At 42.4% G+C, this 14,623-nt stretch overlaps 1 protein-coding gene across 2 annotated transcripts in view; it reads left to right on the top strand.

Moving 5' to 3' along the window:
• Positions 1-246: 246 nt before the first annotated feature.
• The window catches only part of SLIT2 (slit guidance ligand 2), a 376,411-nt gene continuing 362,034 nt past the window's right edge, over positions 247-14,623 (top strand). Inside the window, exons 1-4 of one of the 2 annotated variants that reach the window (XM_084857038.1) lie at positions 739-878; positions 1,221-1,447; positions 4,297-4,368; positions 5,526-5,597. In XM_084857038.1, the coding sequence (XP_084713164.1) occupies positions 1,266-1,447; positions 4,297-4,368; positions 5,526-5,597 (326 nt within the window). In that variant the 5' untranslated portion in view covers positions 739-878; positions 1,221-1,265. Of the gene's footprint in view, positions 1,448-4,296; positions 4,369-5,525; positions 5,598-14,623 lie in introns of both variants that reach the window. The other variant, XM_084857037.1, reaches the window with a different exon arrangement.

Raw genomic sequence — 14,623 nt, 5'->3', positions numbered from 1 at the left:
GGAGAAGGGACAAGTGCCTGCGCTCCCCCCGACCCCCCCCCGCAGAAGCTGCCCCCTCGCTGTCGCCCGTCGCTCACCTTTCCCCTCAGGTGTCGCTTGCGGCTGCGGCACCGAAGCCATTCCGTCTCCGGGAGACCAGAGTGAGGCAGGGCGAGTTCCCGCCCCTCTCCCCTCCCACCCGCTTCTGTAGCTGCGCGAGGAGGGAGCTGCTTGGGGGTTTATTTTGTTGTTATCTCCCCAGGATCGGGCTCTGAAGCGAGGATTCGCCAGCGCGACGGAGACCGCGGTCAGCTCTCGTAGCACAGCCCTCCGAACTGTGTAGCGCTTGGTCTCCTCCTCCTCCTCGTTTTCTCGTATTGTGATTACTATGCCGGGAGATTCCCGCGCCAACTTGCCCGTGGGAGTTTACAACAGAGGAGTGCGGAGCGAGGGGGAGAAAGCACTTTAGGGTGTGCGCGTGAGAGAGAGAGAGAGGGAGGGAGAGGACCCTCTTCCCCCCCACCCCCAAATTGTATGCAATTGAACCTCCACCGGCGCCCATCCTTCCCTCTACTGCAAAGCCTGTCGGCGTTGGGGGGAAATAACGCGGTGAGTGGAGCTGCTACTGCTCTCGCCCGCGTGAGGTTTTGCTCTCTCGGCGTGCAAGCAAGCATGCAGTCGCTGCTTCTGCGATAGGCGGACGTCGGCGGTCGCAATGCAGTTCCGTGCAGGCGGCGGAGGCGGCGGCGGGGAAAGAGCGCTTTTGAAAGCGGCGCAGCGCGGGGCTGGCGGCGGCGGCGGTGGCGGCGGCGGCGGCGGCTGCTGCTTCTTCGGCTGTTTCTAGCCTGGAACGGACGGGATTCCAATATGCGGTGCTGAAGACGCTGCGGGAGGAGAAGGCAAGCAAGGAGGCATCGCATCGCGCTGGGCTGGGCTTGTCTGTCAGCCCGTCTCTCGGCTAACTTCAGAGGAGCTCGGCTCTGCCTCGAGGAGGGGCGGCCAGCGCAAGCCCCTCGGCGGGACTTGCCTCTCCGCCCTGCCGCTGGGAGGGCTGCGAAGCCGACGTCGCTGGCGGATCGGGCTCGACGACGTCCTCTTCCTCCGCTTCGCTCGGGGATTCTGATTCAGCCTTAGACTTCTGAGACCTTGGAAGAAGAGGGGAGGGCGGGTTTTTGTCCCTCTCTCCCCCTCGCCACCCTCGGAGGGGGAAGGTCTCGGGGCTTTTTTTTTTTTTTTTGCAGATCGGTGGGTCTTCGGGGGGATCCGGTGGCGGCGGAGAGGAAGCGATGAAGCTGTTGGTGGCGCTGGAGTGGCTCTGCCCTGTACTGCTGGTTCTGCTGCTCCGTCTCGGGGAGGTGGCGCCGCAGCCTTGCCCGGCTCAGTGCTCCTGTTCCGGTAGCACCGTGGACTGTCATGGGCTGGCGCTGCGGAGTGTCCCGAGGAACATTCCCCGCAACACCGAGAGGCTGTAAGTCTCCCTCCTGATCCCCCCTCTTCCCCAGATTCAAGAAGACTGCCACTCCCTTCCTTATACAGGCAACATGTCAAGCACCCAGTTGCTATTTCCAGAAGGTGGAAGGCAACCCCCCCCCCCCCAGGATGGAATTGGCGCTCACACCTTCTCTAAGGGTCTTCCCCTGTTGCTTTTAGGGAGCTGCACCTCTCATTTGTTCCCCCCCAAAGGAGCTTGAAACTGCACCCCCATCGTTCTAAGACATGGTTGCATATGTGCCATGCAGAGCTGCAGCCTTTGGGAGTATTGCACACTTGAAGTTTCAGAGCTTTATTTCCTTCTGAAGATCCAGCTTTGACTGCTTAATAATTACTTAATAATGTTTTCAGTATTTCTTTGTGGGCTTCTCCCTCCCCAACAACCCATGTATGTATGTTTTAGACAGGCCTGTGTTGTCGTTGGTGCTGGAGACGCTCTCCTTGGGACTTGCACCAGGTTCTTGAGTGTAATACCATCGCCAGATGTCCCTTATCGGTTTTCTCTGCCTTTTTGAAACACACACACACACACACACACACCTACATCTCTTATTTTAGAACATCATAGAGCCTAAGTGCCTGTTCCTTATTTCAGGATATTACTGATCCCTAGAACAAATAACATAGCTCAGCAGTCGTTCCTAGTTTCTGAATTATTGATCTGGTAAACCCAACTTGTCTCTCCCCCCTGCCCTTCCTGCAATTCTCATTATGGATTTCAAGGGTAATGTTAGGAGACATGAAAGAACTAAGCCATTAGTTCCACTGCTTTGCTCCCCCCCCCCAACTAATAAGCAAAATATGCTTCTGCTTGGCAATTTGGGTCAGGAAGAACCCATGTGTGAGATGGCTTTCCTCCATATTTATCTCCCCCCCCCCCCCGAAAGGCATACTTCTGATCCTGGGGAAATGGTTTGTAGCAAACAGCATGTAGAAAACTCTTAAGGGAAACTTCAGTGAAGCCTTTTAAACTGGGAAGAGTTTCTTGCAACCCCTTAGCCCATAACTGCATTAACCCCAAGTGAAGTGGCCAAGACAGACTCTTCCCAGCTCACTTCAGTCTTTCTCACCCCTTTTTGTGTTAAAAAAAAAAAATAAATAATTGCATGTATGGGGTTAAAATCTGCACTAATCTTGGAAAAAGGCCCTTAAATGATCTAGGCAGAGCAGGAAAATAGCAACATTGCCATTGAAAATATTCCTTTGCCTAAAAGGTGGAATTCTTCTCCAACACAATTTCTGCTGCTCCTATAAGTTGGTTGATTTGGGGTTGAAAGTAGGAAGAGACTGTCATACTACTAGAAGACAGATATGACATGCATGTACCAGACTAAAACCGTAGGTTTAGGATTCTATTATTTTTAGCTGTGCTTCTCAAAACATCATAATGCTTGCCCCCTTGCTCTCACAGCACGACGTTTATTATTCCAAATTGAGCCAAAATATTGAGAAGGGGGTACCTGGTATCCACTTCAGCCATGTATTTTTCGTCCATTAAAATTTTTCCTGAGCAATCAGTTCTTCAAAACACTTTCAATTGGTTTTGTAGCTTTTAATTTAAGGAATTTTAGGATTAAAAACAGTCACAAACTTTAAAAAAATAGTATTTAACTGAGAGCAAAAATGTCAGAGTGACTCATTAATCTGAAGAAGGAAAAAACTGCATAGATCACTTAAGATTCATGCCACTTCTCTTCAGTGATTCCCACCCTTTTCCCTTCAAATAATACACATGATCTTAAAGGTTAGTTTCTATATAAAGCTGTTTTGTATAACTTAACTCAATGGGTGTGATCAATTTATTTAAGGTAGTTATGAGCCACCATTCATAATAATTATCCTAGGGCTATTTATACTGTAACTTAAAAAAATGAAGTTGAAGTCATATATTAATATATTTGTCTCTTAATTAGCTAAATAATGACCAAAATGGGGTGAATTCATATTCTGAGCTGAAATCAAACAATAAAATTATCTGTCAATATTGTTTATATGTTATAGCTTTAATAAAGTTCCAAAACTAAATGAGGAATTTACTCTTTTAACCCAAACATGGGATTGTCGAAAGAGTGCAAAACATAGATCATGTTATTTTTAACCCTCTAGATGTTTGCTTCAGGAAGCTTAGCTATATAAGTGCAGCTGGGTTTTTAGGAATGCTACAGAATTGATGATGCCTTTGAGAAAAATCTTGGGCCCTGGGAAAGCTGTCAAAGATGTTTACTGCCCACATCCTCCCTGCTCCCCCATTCATATGACCCCCCTGATGCCAGGGCCCCTGCCAGCTCTCCTGGGGCTCAGCAAAGAGTAGAAAAGCCTATGGTAGTCATGGTTTGCAGTAGTCATGGTCTCGGGGCACATGGCTAGAGAAGTGGGCCAAGGAATCATCCCCTGTTCTCTCTAGGCCTCAGGAACTGACTTCCCAAATATATCATTAAGTAAACATCTCTTGATTTCATGTCTGTTTTACCCACTCATCTATAAAAACAGCAAACCAGCTTGTCTAGAGGCAGTGGACTAGTTACTAATAACTTTTCCTACCTTGAAAAAGTAAAATTTGTAAATGTAAGATTTTCGGGCTATCCATTCTAATGCTTTTTGGTAAATTAGATACTAAGAACAAATGAAATCTACTTAATGCAATTTATATTTTAGAGAATTAAAACTTAAAAAAACTTTCAGGAATTTGCACCAAGCTGAGGTTAAGTATTCATCCTCAGATGTGTTAAAAAGTCTTGTTTGGTTATTTAAAAAAACTTCATTCCAATAAAGAGTATATCCTGCAGTTTTGAATGTTTAATTTTACTGCTGACATGTTCTTCTTAGGGATCTTAATGGAAATAATATCACAAGAGTCACCAAGACTGATTTTGCTGGCCTAAGGCACCTTCGAGTTCTGTAAGTTGTTCTTGGTTTTTGTTGTTACCATTGTCTACAACAGATGCATAGTCCTGTGAAAAATAAGTTATTTAATGAACAGGACTAATTCTTTACTTAAACTCTAAAATAACGTTAGACTTAAATTGTATGAGAAAAAGCAGTTGAGAGATAACTTAAAAGTTTGGGAATATGCCACAGTAGCAATTCTGTATTTTAGATACTTGTGATTTTGTGCTTTTCCTTGAACCTATAAATAAAGCAAAATATCTGCATTCTGAAGACTGAATGGGTTTTGGCAAGTCATATGGGGGAGAAAAAAATCCTTTTAAAAATTCTAATTGAAATCACTTATTTGAATGTTCTGTCAGTTTAAGATTGCCAGGCTTTAAAAACATGAAAATAAGTTTGCTATACAAGGACATTCAGGGAAGAGAAGCTACAGATGTAACCTGACTTTAGATCAAATTCTGGTAACATACATACTCTACAATAGTTTTATTAGGCATGAAACTTGTTTATTACATCATTTAGAAGTCCCTTTCTCAGTGTTAGTAGGTTATACGTTTTTGTTTTATGGGACTCTTTTATGATTGCTGCTTTTTCAATGAAGATAACACCTTTCTTGCTCTCACAAGTAACAGAAAATTGTTATAAATCAGGGAATAATTGTAACCAATGAGATTAATTTTGATCCATCCTTTTAAAGGTGAAAAGTTACAAATTTGTCTTGTTGAAATATTTTCACATTGAATCTTTCCCTTGCAGAATAAAATACTGTCCATACTTGTGAAATGTGCTTTCATTAATTAAGAAAACATCCTATACATGGTGTTGTACATGTTTTCTATAGTCTGTTATCAAACAGTGGCTTTGCGTTTTTCCTTAAGTAAGGCATATATTTTCCTCACCTTTGACCCTTCAAGTTCTTGAGCAGCTTTTTAAGGTCTCTCTTTAAGAATAGAGTGTTAGTTTCTCTCTTCCTTGAACATAAGTCACAGTGCAGTGTAAGGTGACAGGTCTTAAACACATTGGATGGGATATCTAAAAATAGAGTGAGAATTGCAGAGTTAATAAAGGGGCGATGGTTGCAAGTTTCCCCATTGTTGAAGTACAGTAATAGGTGTTAATCATTGTTTGATTACTAGCTGCTTTAAAACTCTTGCTCTGCATTTCAGTCAACTCATGGAAAACAAGATTAGTACAATTGAGAGAGGAGCATTCCAGGACCTGAAAGAGCTGGAGAGACTGTAAGTATTCTTTTATTAATTCTGGTTATGACAAAACAAGTTGGTGTAACTTTCCCCTTTCCCCTCCCCCTTTTCTAGTGTGTGTTAAACCACAGTGATTTGTTCATAGACTTGGATTACTAACTGAAGGAGACAATAAAATGCGCCATAGTTGGTTCCTGCTAGGTATGTGCCATAGGTGGAATGTAAATTCTACTTCTTGAAAGAGAAAATTTACTTGCAATCTAATGGAAAGAGTCTTGGAGACATAACTTGACACAGTAAAAACATGAAAATGAATTTCCTGGGTAGAATGAGTTGCAGCCTAGTGTGTGCATGTGTAACTTTATTTATTCATTAAATGAAATTGGAAGATTATACAAATTGACCTTTTAATATTTGCAGCACGTAATGATTTCCTATACATTGTGTGGTCTGGGAAAGCACAACTATTGTGTAAGAAAAAATTAGTTGCAAAGTGCTAACAACATTAAATGCAGCGTACAGAGAATTAATATTTGGATTGATATAAGAGTGTAAAGAGAAGAATACAAAAACCTGAGCTGGTCAGTTGGAATATGTAGTACTTCAATAAAGTATTTAAAGACAGTACGGACATTTCTCTACTATTGAACAATAAATGATATTTTGTTGCATGTTGCCCGTGTGCTTTCTCTGAAAGTTGCACTTCTGTTGTGTGGACACTGCTGTGTGGACTGGGTTTTGCTGGGTTGTGTTTCGTACTGAAGCTGTGGTCTGCAAAAGCTTTGTATTAATACTATGAAATCAGAGAAATAGGAAGGAGTCTTGGACCAGTGAAGTGCTTTGTAGGTTTGAGCTGAAGTGCATGATTTGAGTTTGCATTCAGGGGGGAAATTTACCCAGAGGCAGCTGCTAGTTGAAGTCCTAACATACAAAATCCCTAAAGCGTTTCCTGTTGTAGTAAATGCGAGTAATGTACAATTTGTGTCCGCATACTATTGTTAATCTTGGTTTCTGGACATCATTTTCCAGAAAATTATTTTCTGTGTGTCTATCCCTGCAAGATCCATTCATTTTATATGAATGACCCATTAAGGCCTGGGTCTTGTACACAGATATTGGTGTAAGCTAGTCATTAGATATTTGTTATGTGAGCATTTACCAATAAATTATTTTGGTGGCTGTATACTCAAAAATGTATTGCCATACACTTCATTGGGGTTTGTGGATTGTCTCCTAAGTCTTGAAACTGAATGATGTCTTAGTAAATATTTAGTATTTACTTCAAAAATCAGCATAAACAGCATATCTGTTAATATGAAACAAATGATTTCAGATCCATACCTTTTAAGCACATGTCTGCCCCACTTGCATGTAGGGTGGGTGGGGGGGACATCGGGGGCTGTGACTTAAACTGCAAGAGGGAGTACACAGGTGGGAGTGCAGAGCTCCTTTGTCCCATTCCTCTACCCACAGGCTGTATCCAGACATCAGTTTCCCCCAGCTGGGCTCCACTACCACAAGTGAACCCAGCTGGGAGAAAAAAGTGGTAGGAGGAGGAGAGTTTAGCACCCTTTGCCTTCCCCTCCCCTCCTTTACACTTTAGATTTCACCCTTACATCTGACTGTACCAGACCCTTGTTTAAAGATGTAGGTCTGCTGCCACTGTGTGTACTTTAGCCCTTAGGGATTAACTTGTGTTTTGATTAATTACTCAAAATAACTAATTCCTTGTACATTTGTTGAAAGCCAATACTTTTTCAGTTCTTAAAAGCAATGGATAGCATCTGTGGAAAGTGTGCGCTTCCTTGCTCTTGTATGAGTAATTTTGGTTTTGTGGTGACAAATAAATTCGAATCCTGTGATATATCTTGGAACTTGGTCAGAAATCAGAGTAACTCTTAAGCTTTTGTAAAGGATTTTGTTTTTACCCACATAATGATAATAGTGTCACAGACTTTTGTTCTGTGGAAGGCTCAGATCAGATGTTTTGGGATGGGAGAATTTTGAATGGAAGCCAATAGTCAGAATTTTTGAAACCATCCTAGTTGTTGGCTAAGAGCAAATATTCCATACTTGTGAGTAAATCCTGAAATTCCTTTTGTTGACAATTGCCACATTCATCTGACAGACATGTTGCTGTGTGACAGCCAATTTATCTCTTTGAGATGGTGAAATTCAAAGTATTTCCCTGGAAATTTGTTGATATTTATTCACGCCAAAAATGTCTTTTATGCACATGCATAATATTTAAATATAAAACAGCCAGATTTCTTGCAAAAAATCTTAACTTCTATGGCACTTTTTTGACGTATTATAATGATATATAATGTAGGCAAAGCCCCCAAAGCTGCTGGTTGTGAATTGTTCTGTGATTTTGTCTTTAGTTTATAGGTTTGCTACTTATCCAGTGTACTATTTCTAGATTCATCTTTGCTTTCTGCTGTGACATATAATCTGGCAGGCTGATCCTATGGTTCTGATATGCCCGCGATTGTGCCAGTGTAGTATAGTCCTGATCCTGTGTTTTCCCAGAGCAAAGTCAAAAGCTGAGAATAGCATTTTTTAAAAATGTAGGTGTTCCAGTGTCCACGGTGTCCCTACCAACTGCGTTGGTCCTCACCAATCACAATGATTACTGATTTTATATTACCTGGAAGGTAGAAAAGAAGGTGCTAATCAACATAGTTGCCCCTCCCCTGCACACTGCACAAGCATGTTTACAGAAAGAGCCCATAGTGCCTTGCATAGCCTAGGGGCCAGGAGGATAGCAACTGACAGCTGCAAGGTTCTCCTCAACAGTAGTTCAAATCCCCTGGCAGCCCAAACTCAGACACTAGAAAATTTCTGTTTTAAAGGGTGGCGGGGTGGCACGGAGAGCTAGAGCTAGAGAGGGAAAAGGAGTGCCTTTCCCGTCACAACAGTCAGTTTCCTTTATGGCTAAAAGAGTAGAAGGCCTGCATGTGGTACTCATCTGTGACTCACCTTAAGGAAGAGTTATCAGCCCATGGTACCAAGGATTCTACTCAGGCATTATATAGAACACTGGACACAACAGTGGTGTCTGTGCGAGGGGAAACAAGTTTTTTTGTTTGTTTTTTTTAAAGAACAGGAGCCACATGAACAATTACACGGAGTTCACAAAGAGCAGTACTATGAGTTGGCTGGTAGCTCAGTGCAAAAGTATTGCAGTAGGAAAAAGGAGATGGGGGCTTACTTCCTACCCAGCAGATAGAAATGTGTCCTTCACAAGGCAAACATAAGTTCTGGGTATCCTTTCAGTGACAGCAATATTGGATGGAGAAGGGAGAAACCACAATGCCTACTCCGGAGAGCAGCAGTATAACCACACAGCCATAGAACCATATCAGAGCCTTTCTAGTCTCTCAGACCCTAGCTTGTCCCACTTCCCCTCCCCTCTCTCCCTAGTCTCATGTGTGGGACTTAGGGCTCCTGGTGATATAGACCAGACCTGAAGGGGTCCTATGGAATAGCACAGGCTTGGCATACAAGAAGTCTCAGTTTAAATTCCTGACCATGGGCCTCCCATAAGAAGAGCCTTCCCTCCCCCAATATATTTGAGACAATCCAGTCAACCAGCAAGAGTGACTGGAACATTTGAATAATTTGCTGTTATGTGCCCCAGCTCTGATCCAGCAAGGAAGAATACTTTGTAAGTGTTTTGGGAGTGGAGCACTAGTGGAGCATGTGCTTTGCACGCAGAAGGTGTCAGATTCAATCCTTGGCACCTCCAGGTAGGGCTGAAAATCTCCTGCCTGAAACCCTGGAGAACTTCTGCCAGCCGGTGTCAACAGTACTGGGCCAGATAGACCAATGGTCTGATTCAGTATAAGGCAGCTTCCTATGTTCCTGTGTCTGGAGTGGTGTGTTCAGTGATGATGATGATGATGATGATGACTTCATTTCTTTATCACTTTTCTGGTGAGCTTCTAGCATGCACTGGGTAAGGTAATGGGGACTATAAACTCCTTTATTTGCTGACTGAATCTGCGACAACAATGGCATCAAGGGTGTCGCGAAGACTAGTGGCTTTACCTTGCGTGCCTAGCCAGCTGATCATTGTAAAACTCTGTAGGTTTTAACACCCCTTCACCGGGGTAGATGTTACCAAACGTCAAACCTCATGAAATAACTCTGCTAGCTGGCTACTAGAAGGTGCAATGGAGGCAGCAAAGATACTCAGGTTCCAACTCTCATATGACTTTATAAGTCTAATTAGTGCTTTGAATTGTGCCTGGAATCAAACTACAAGCCAGTGAACATGTTTTAAATACTGGTAAGAAAAATTTGCCAGTCTTCAAGGGCAGCCCCACATACAACACATTCTTGTAATCAAGACTGGATGTCACCAGGGGATGGATAACTAGCAAGGCTGTAGAAAGGACCACAGCTGGTATATTAACCTGAGCTAATAAAAGGGGCTTTATGTTACACATTCCTCTTGGGCTCCGAAGTAAGGGCCAGATCTCTCAGTACACACAAACCTAGAACTTTATCCTTAATAGGGGTGTAACCCATCTAGAACCGGTTAATTGTCACCATCCCAGGCTAGGCATCCTTGGGCTCCAAAAAATGATATTCATCCGTAGAATAAGAGCCTGCTGCTTTCCCAGCAACTGAACTTGTATTATCTAACTTCATTATATAACAATATGGAAAGAGTTGGGGTGTTTTGGCAGAAAAGTACTACATAAACATAGAAAATACAGGGCAATATAATGGCAGGTGAATGCATGATTCGCATTTCTATCCTTAGAACTACTGGCAGGCCACTGTAGGGCAGATACTTTTCCATCTGCACTGGCTGCCAGTCCATGTCCGACCCCAATTCAGAGTGCTGTTATTAACATTCAAAGCCCTAAACAACTTGTGGTCAGGTTACCTGAAGGATCACCTCCTCCCATATATACCTACCAAGACTCTAAGGTCATCTTCAGTGGTCCTTCTCTGGGAGTTCCCACCAAAGGAAGTGAAGTGGGTGGCTACTAGGAAGAGGGCCTTTCCTGTTGTGGGACCCTGGTTGTGGAATGAGCTTCCCAGAGAGGCTTGCCTGGTGCCTACCTTGTGCTCTTTTCAGCGCCAGATGAAGACCTTATTTTCCCAGGCATTTTAGTCTTTCAGTTTCTGCTTTTAAATCTGTTACTATATTTTAAATCTTTACACTGGTGCTAGATTTGATTTTGTTTTTTATTTTTATTTTATACTGTAGTTCTAAACTTTTAAACTTTTTATTGTATTTCATCATGTTGTATTTCATGGTTTTAATTGTTGTGAACCGCACAGAGAGCTTTGGCTATTGGTTAGTGTAGACAATAAATAAAATACATAAAATTCCATTTGTGGGACTAGGAAAAGGGGAACCTTTACTGCCTTCATTATTGCCACATACAGTTATTGAGTGGAGGCATTTAACGTTATGTTCCAGCAACTCTCCCAAGGCCTTGCCAGAAGGAGAGGAATGCCACAGGTTTTCTTAGACTCACGAAGACAAGGTGAGGAGGGATGATTCAGCTGGCAGTGTTGACTAACAGCATGAGGAATGAGAAGAGGATGGGGAAAATAGGTAGAAATGCTGGCATTATTATTTTATTATTACATTTATATCCCAACTTTTTTCCTCTTGCAAGGGACCCAAGGTGGCTTACATAGTCTTCCCCCTACTAGCAATCTGTAGTATAATATATAGAAAGAAATATAGATTCACTCATCTGTATTCCTTTAAAAAAATCTGTCTGAGGCTGCCTTTGTAACCATCTGACTGTTCCTCATTAGGAAGGTTTGCCTCATACTTTAAGAACTAAGGGCATAATTCTATGCATGTTTAGATAGAAAGATGTCCTACAGCTAAACTCCCAGCATGCCCCGGCCAGTATGGCTTCCTGGGTGACGCTGGGAGTTTAGATCTTTTCTATCTAAACATGCATAGGATTGCACCCTAAATGGTTTAAAGCCTTGGGTGGTGATGGTGATTCTTCTGTTGATGCTACAAAACTGACTTTTCCTATTGCAAGTGCTCCTGCTCAGTTTTTTATCCATTCAAAAGCCACCTCTAATGCTATCATATCCTATATAATTCTGCAAGAAAATGCAAATAGGATCCTTGTAAACTATCCACTCATATCTAAATATCTATGCAGCATACAATTGGGTTTCTAATCCCTACACTGAGCTAGTGTGTATTTGTACCGATGTTTGTTTTCAAGTCACTGCAAAGGTTTGGGTTGGCACTAGGAGGCAGCTGTTGCTGGTGTAATTCAGCAAGGTCAAATATTGAGCAGCTATAACTGTCATATTTGCAGCTTGACACTTCCGGTTCTGAGGTCTTGAAAAGATGAATGCAATTTTTTTCTGCAAAATATCTGGGCCTCCTGTCCTTCCAAAAAGCTGCAGTTTAAATTTTTGCACCTGCTTTCCAGTTCCAGTTCTTCTGCAGTGCTCTATTTTACTCAACTCATCACATTAGGTTTTCTAACAAAACCCCAGTTAACCTAAATGTTAGTGATTGTATATCTAAACACACACCAGATGATTAGACATCTGAACACACACCGGTTTTGCCAACTTCAGTATCCCTTCTGTAATTAAAAGATGATTTCATTATGGCAAAGCTATTGTATAGTAAGCCTTTTAAAAACAAAACAAAACACACACCTCACTTGGGAATGTAGTTAAAATACTGTCATTAGCATATTAATTTCTTTGTGTGTTAAGTAAACATACATCAGTGACCCTCTGCAAGCAGCTGTTTGAGCTTGTTTTCTTGCCAGTGAGAATGGGAAGACAGAAGGAGCAAACCTATCATTTATGGACTGTTGATGAGCATTAGCGCCAAAGTGAGATGGAAATCTGAGTTTGGTTTCAGCCAACATCAGTTTATATTCTTTAAACCTGATGATAAGGAGATTATTTCCACTTCTCTTCAACCGTCTCATCTTCCACCCACTCCTCTATATGTGGACATTGTATAGAATGCTGATTCAGGTCACTGCACTAGGGAAATTAATGTAGTGAGCTTTTGTAGTAACGGTCATGACCCTAGCAGTGGTAACCAGTATCATATTTCTTACCATAATAATGTACATTGACTAAAGATTAAAATAGTCCTGTAGAGTAAATTTCATTCGGTACTGGTCTACAGTACACCTTTTGCAGCTTTACCTGGATATTTGAATTACATGTGTGCCCACAAATATAACAAAAATGATGTTTCAAAAGAGAAAACATTACTCAAATTCTGTAACTGAAATAGTTTAATAATGTCAGGCTACAATCTGGCATCCATGTAACATTATCCTATTGATGACTGAGAAGGTTAATTGGGGTAGGGTGGGGGACAGAGCAGGAGGACCTTTGCAGAAAAATGTAGTAGGGAGCGGAAGCAAAAGAACCTTGTAGAACTCTCTAAAAAAAAATCTGTAGCTTGCAAAGTGGTTGCCAGCCTGTTTTGACAAATGTGGCACAAGTAAAGTCCAAAGCACAGAGAAAGTGCCATGCCAATGTGCATTTCAGTGCATGTGTGTGCACATCCACACCTACCCTGCTCTGGTGTAGTTTTGCACTTGGCTGAATGTCCTGCGGAACATGGCAGTAGCCATGGAACAAGCTGGCAGGAGCGGAGGCTTCAGCCTGATCTGACCAGTGGCAGGGGTTGCAACTACTGGCCCTCTCTGCCTTCAGAAAAAGGAAGGCCAAGTGAGGAGAGATGTTTTCTCCCTCTCTTCCCTAGCTCTTTTTCCACCACAGTTCATTGAACTGTGCTTTCACCACCGTTGCCGGAGGAACTCATTTCAAGCTAGGCATTTGTAGCCTGGATGGCATAATTTCAGCAGCCATTTAGGTCCTTCTTTAAGACGTCTTCAGATGGACATCTAGTTCATCAGAGTAACATCTGAAGGGGAATTTGAGGCTAAACTACACACTTTGAAAAAACTGTCAAGGCTGCTTGTTTCAGTGCAGGAGTGGTGCTGAGTGGAAAGACCCTTCTTAACTCTTTCCCCAAACGTACACTCTCCTATTTTTCCCCATGGGGGGAAATATATTTTTTTCTCCCCCTTGGAGGAAGAGCAGCTCTGAAATAAGGAAAGAGGTGTGGCCATCTGGGGAATGCCAGCAGGCTGGTTCTCCACCCTGGGCCTGAAGTTCTCCACCCTGTTCTACTGAAACTCAGCAACTTGGAGGCTGCTTGCAGGTGTGTGAGTGTGTGTTTTCTTTTTTAAAAAGGAAATGCATATATAGAGAGCTGTGTGTAATGTATCCTGAAGAGAGGTCTTGATAATGTCATCCGATGTAAGGTGCAGTACAGCCTGGATGTCACTACCTCATAATATGTTTACTTGTCTCTACTTGCCCAGGGGCTTCACTTAGGGCCAGCCACCAGGGTTGGCATATGCAACTGCCAAGGTCCCAGAAACTACTGATCCCAAGCTGCCATTATTGCCAATGATAGAGGAGCAGCAGCCATAGATATGTAAAATTGCCAGAAAATTTGAGGCCGTGGGGAAAAAACTGTTCATTTGTTTTTTTCAGAAAAAAACTGACTTTGGGGGAAAACGGATAAATAAGCAATACTTACTTTTTTAGAGCTCTTTACAGATCAAAGTCACTTTGTTGTTTAAGATAGCCTTCCCTCAACCACATGCCCTCCAGATATTTTGGACTTCAGCTCTCATCAGCCTCAAGCAACATAGTCAATAGTCAGGAATGCTGGGCACCGTGGTCCAAAACATCCAGAGGACACCAGGTTGGGGAGAGCTGCTTTAGGAACATAAAGCAGCCTTTCTGTTCCTAAATTATTTTATGTATAATCTAGTTTGCTCATAAAATTATTACTATATTTTAAAACTTCGAAAAGTAAACTCAGTTAATAGATTTGTAATTATTGTCTGAATAGATTAGAAATATGTTAAATGTCTGCTACAGCATTAGAAACACAGACTCTATAGAACAAAACCCAAACTGTCAAGAAATGCACATTTACTGTCAAGAATGCAGCATGGTGACTCTACTCACATGTTGGGAAACTGAGCATAAATGTCTATCAGTAA

The sequence above is a fragment of the Heloderma suspectum genome, chromosome 5 (assembly GCF_057233095.1).
Source record: "Heloderma suspectum isolate Gila_16-S chromosome 5, 16-S_ref, whole genome shotgun sequence".
In the NCBI taxonomy this organism is placed as follows: domain Eukaryota; kingdom Metazoa; phylum Chordata; class Lepidosauria; order Squamata; family Helodermatidae; genus Heloderma; species Heloderma suspectum.
Note: the sequence above shows the minus strand (reverse complement) of the source record. Positions and strands in the feature narration are given on the sequence as shown.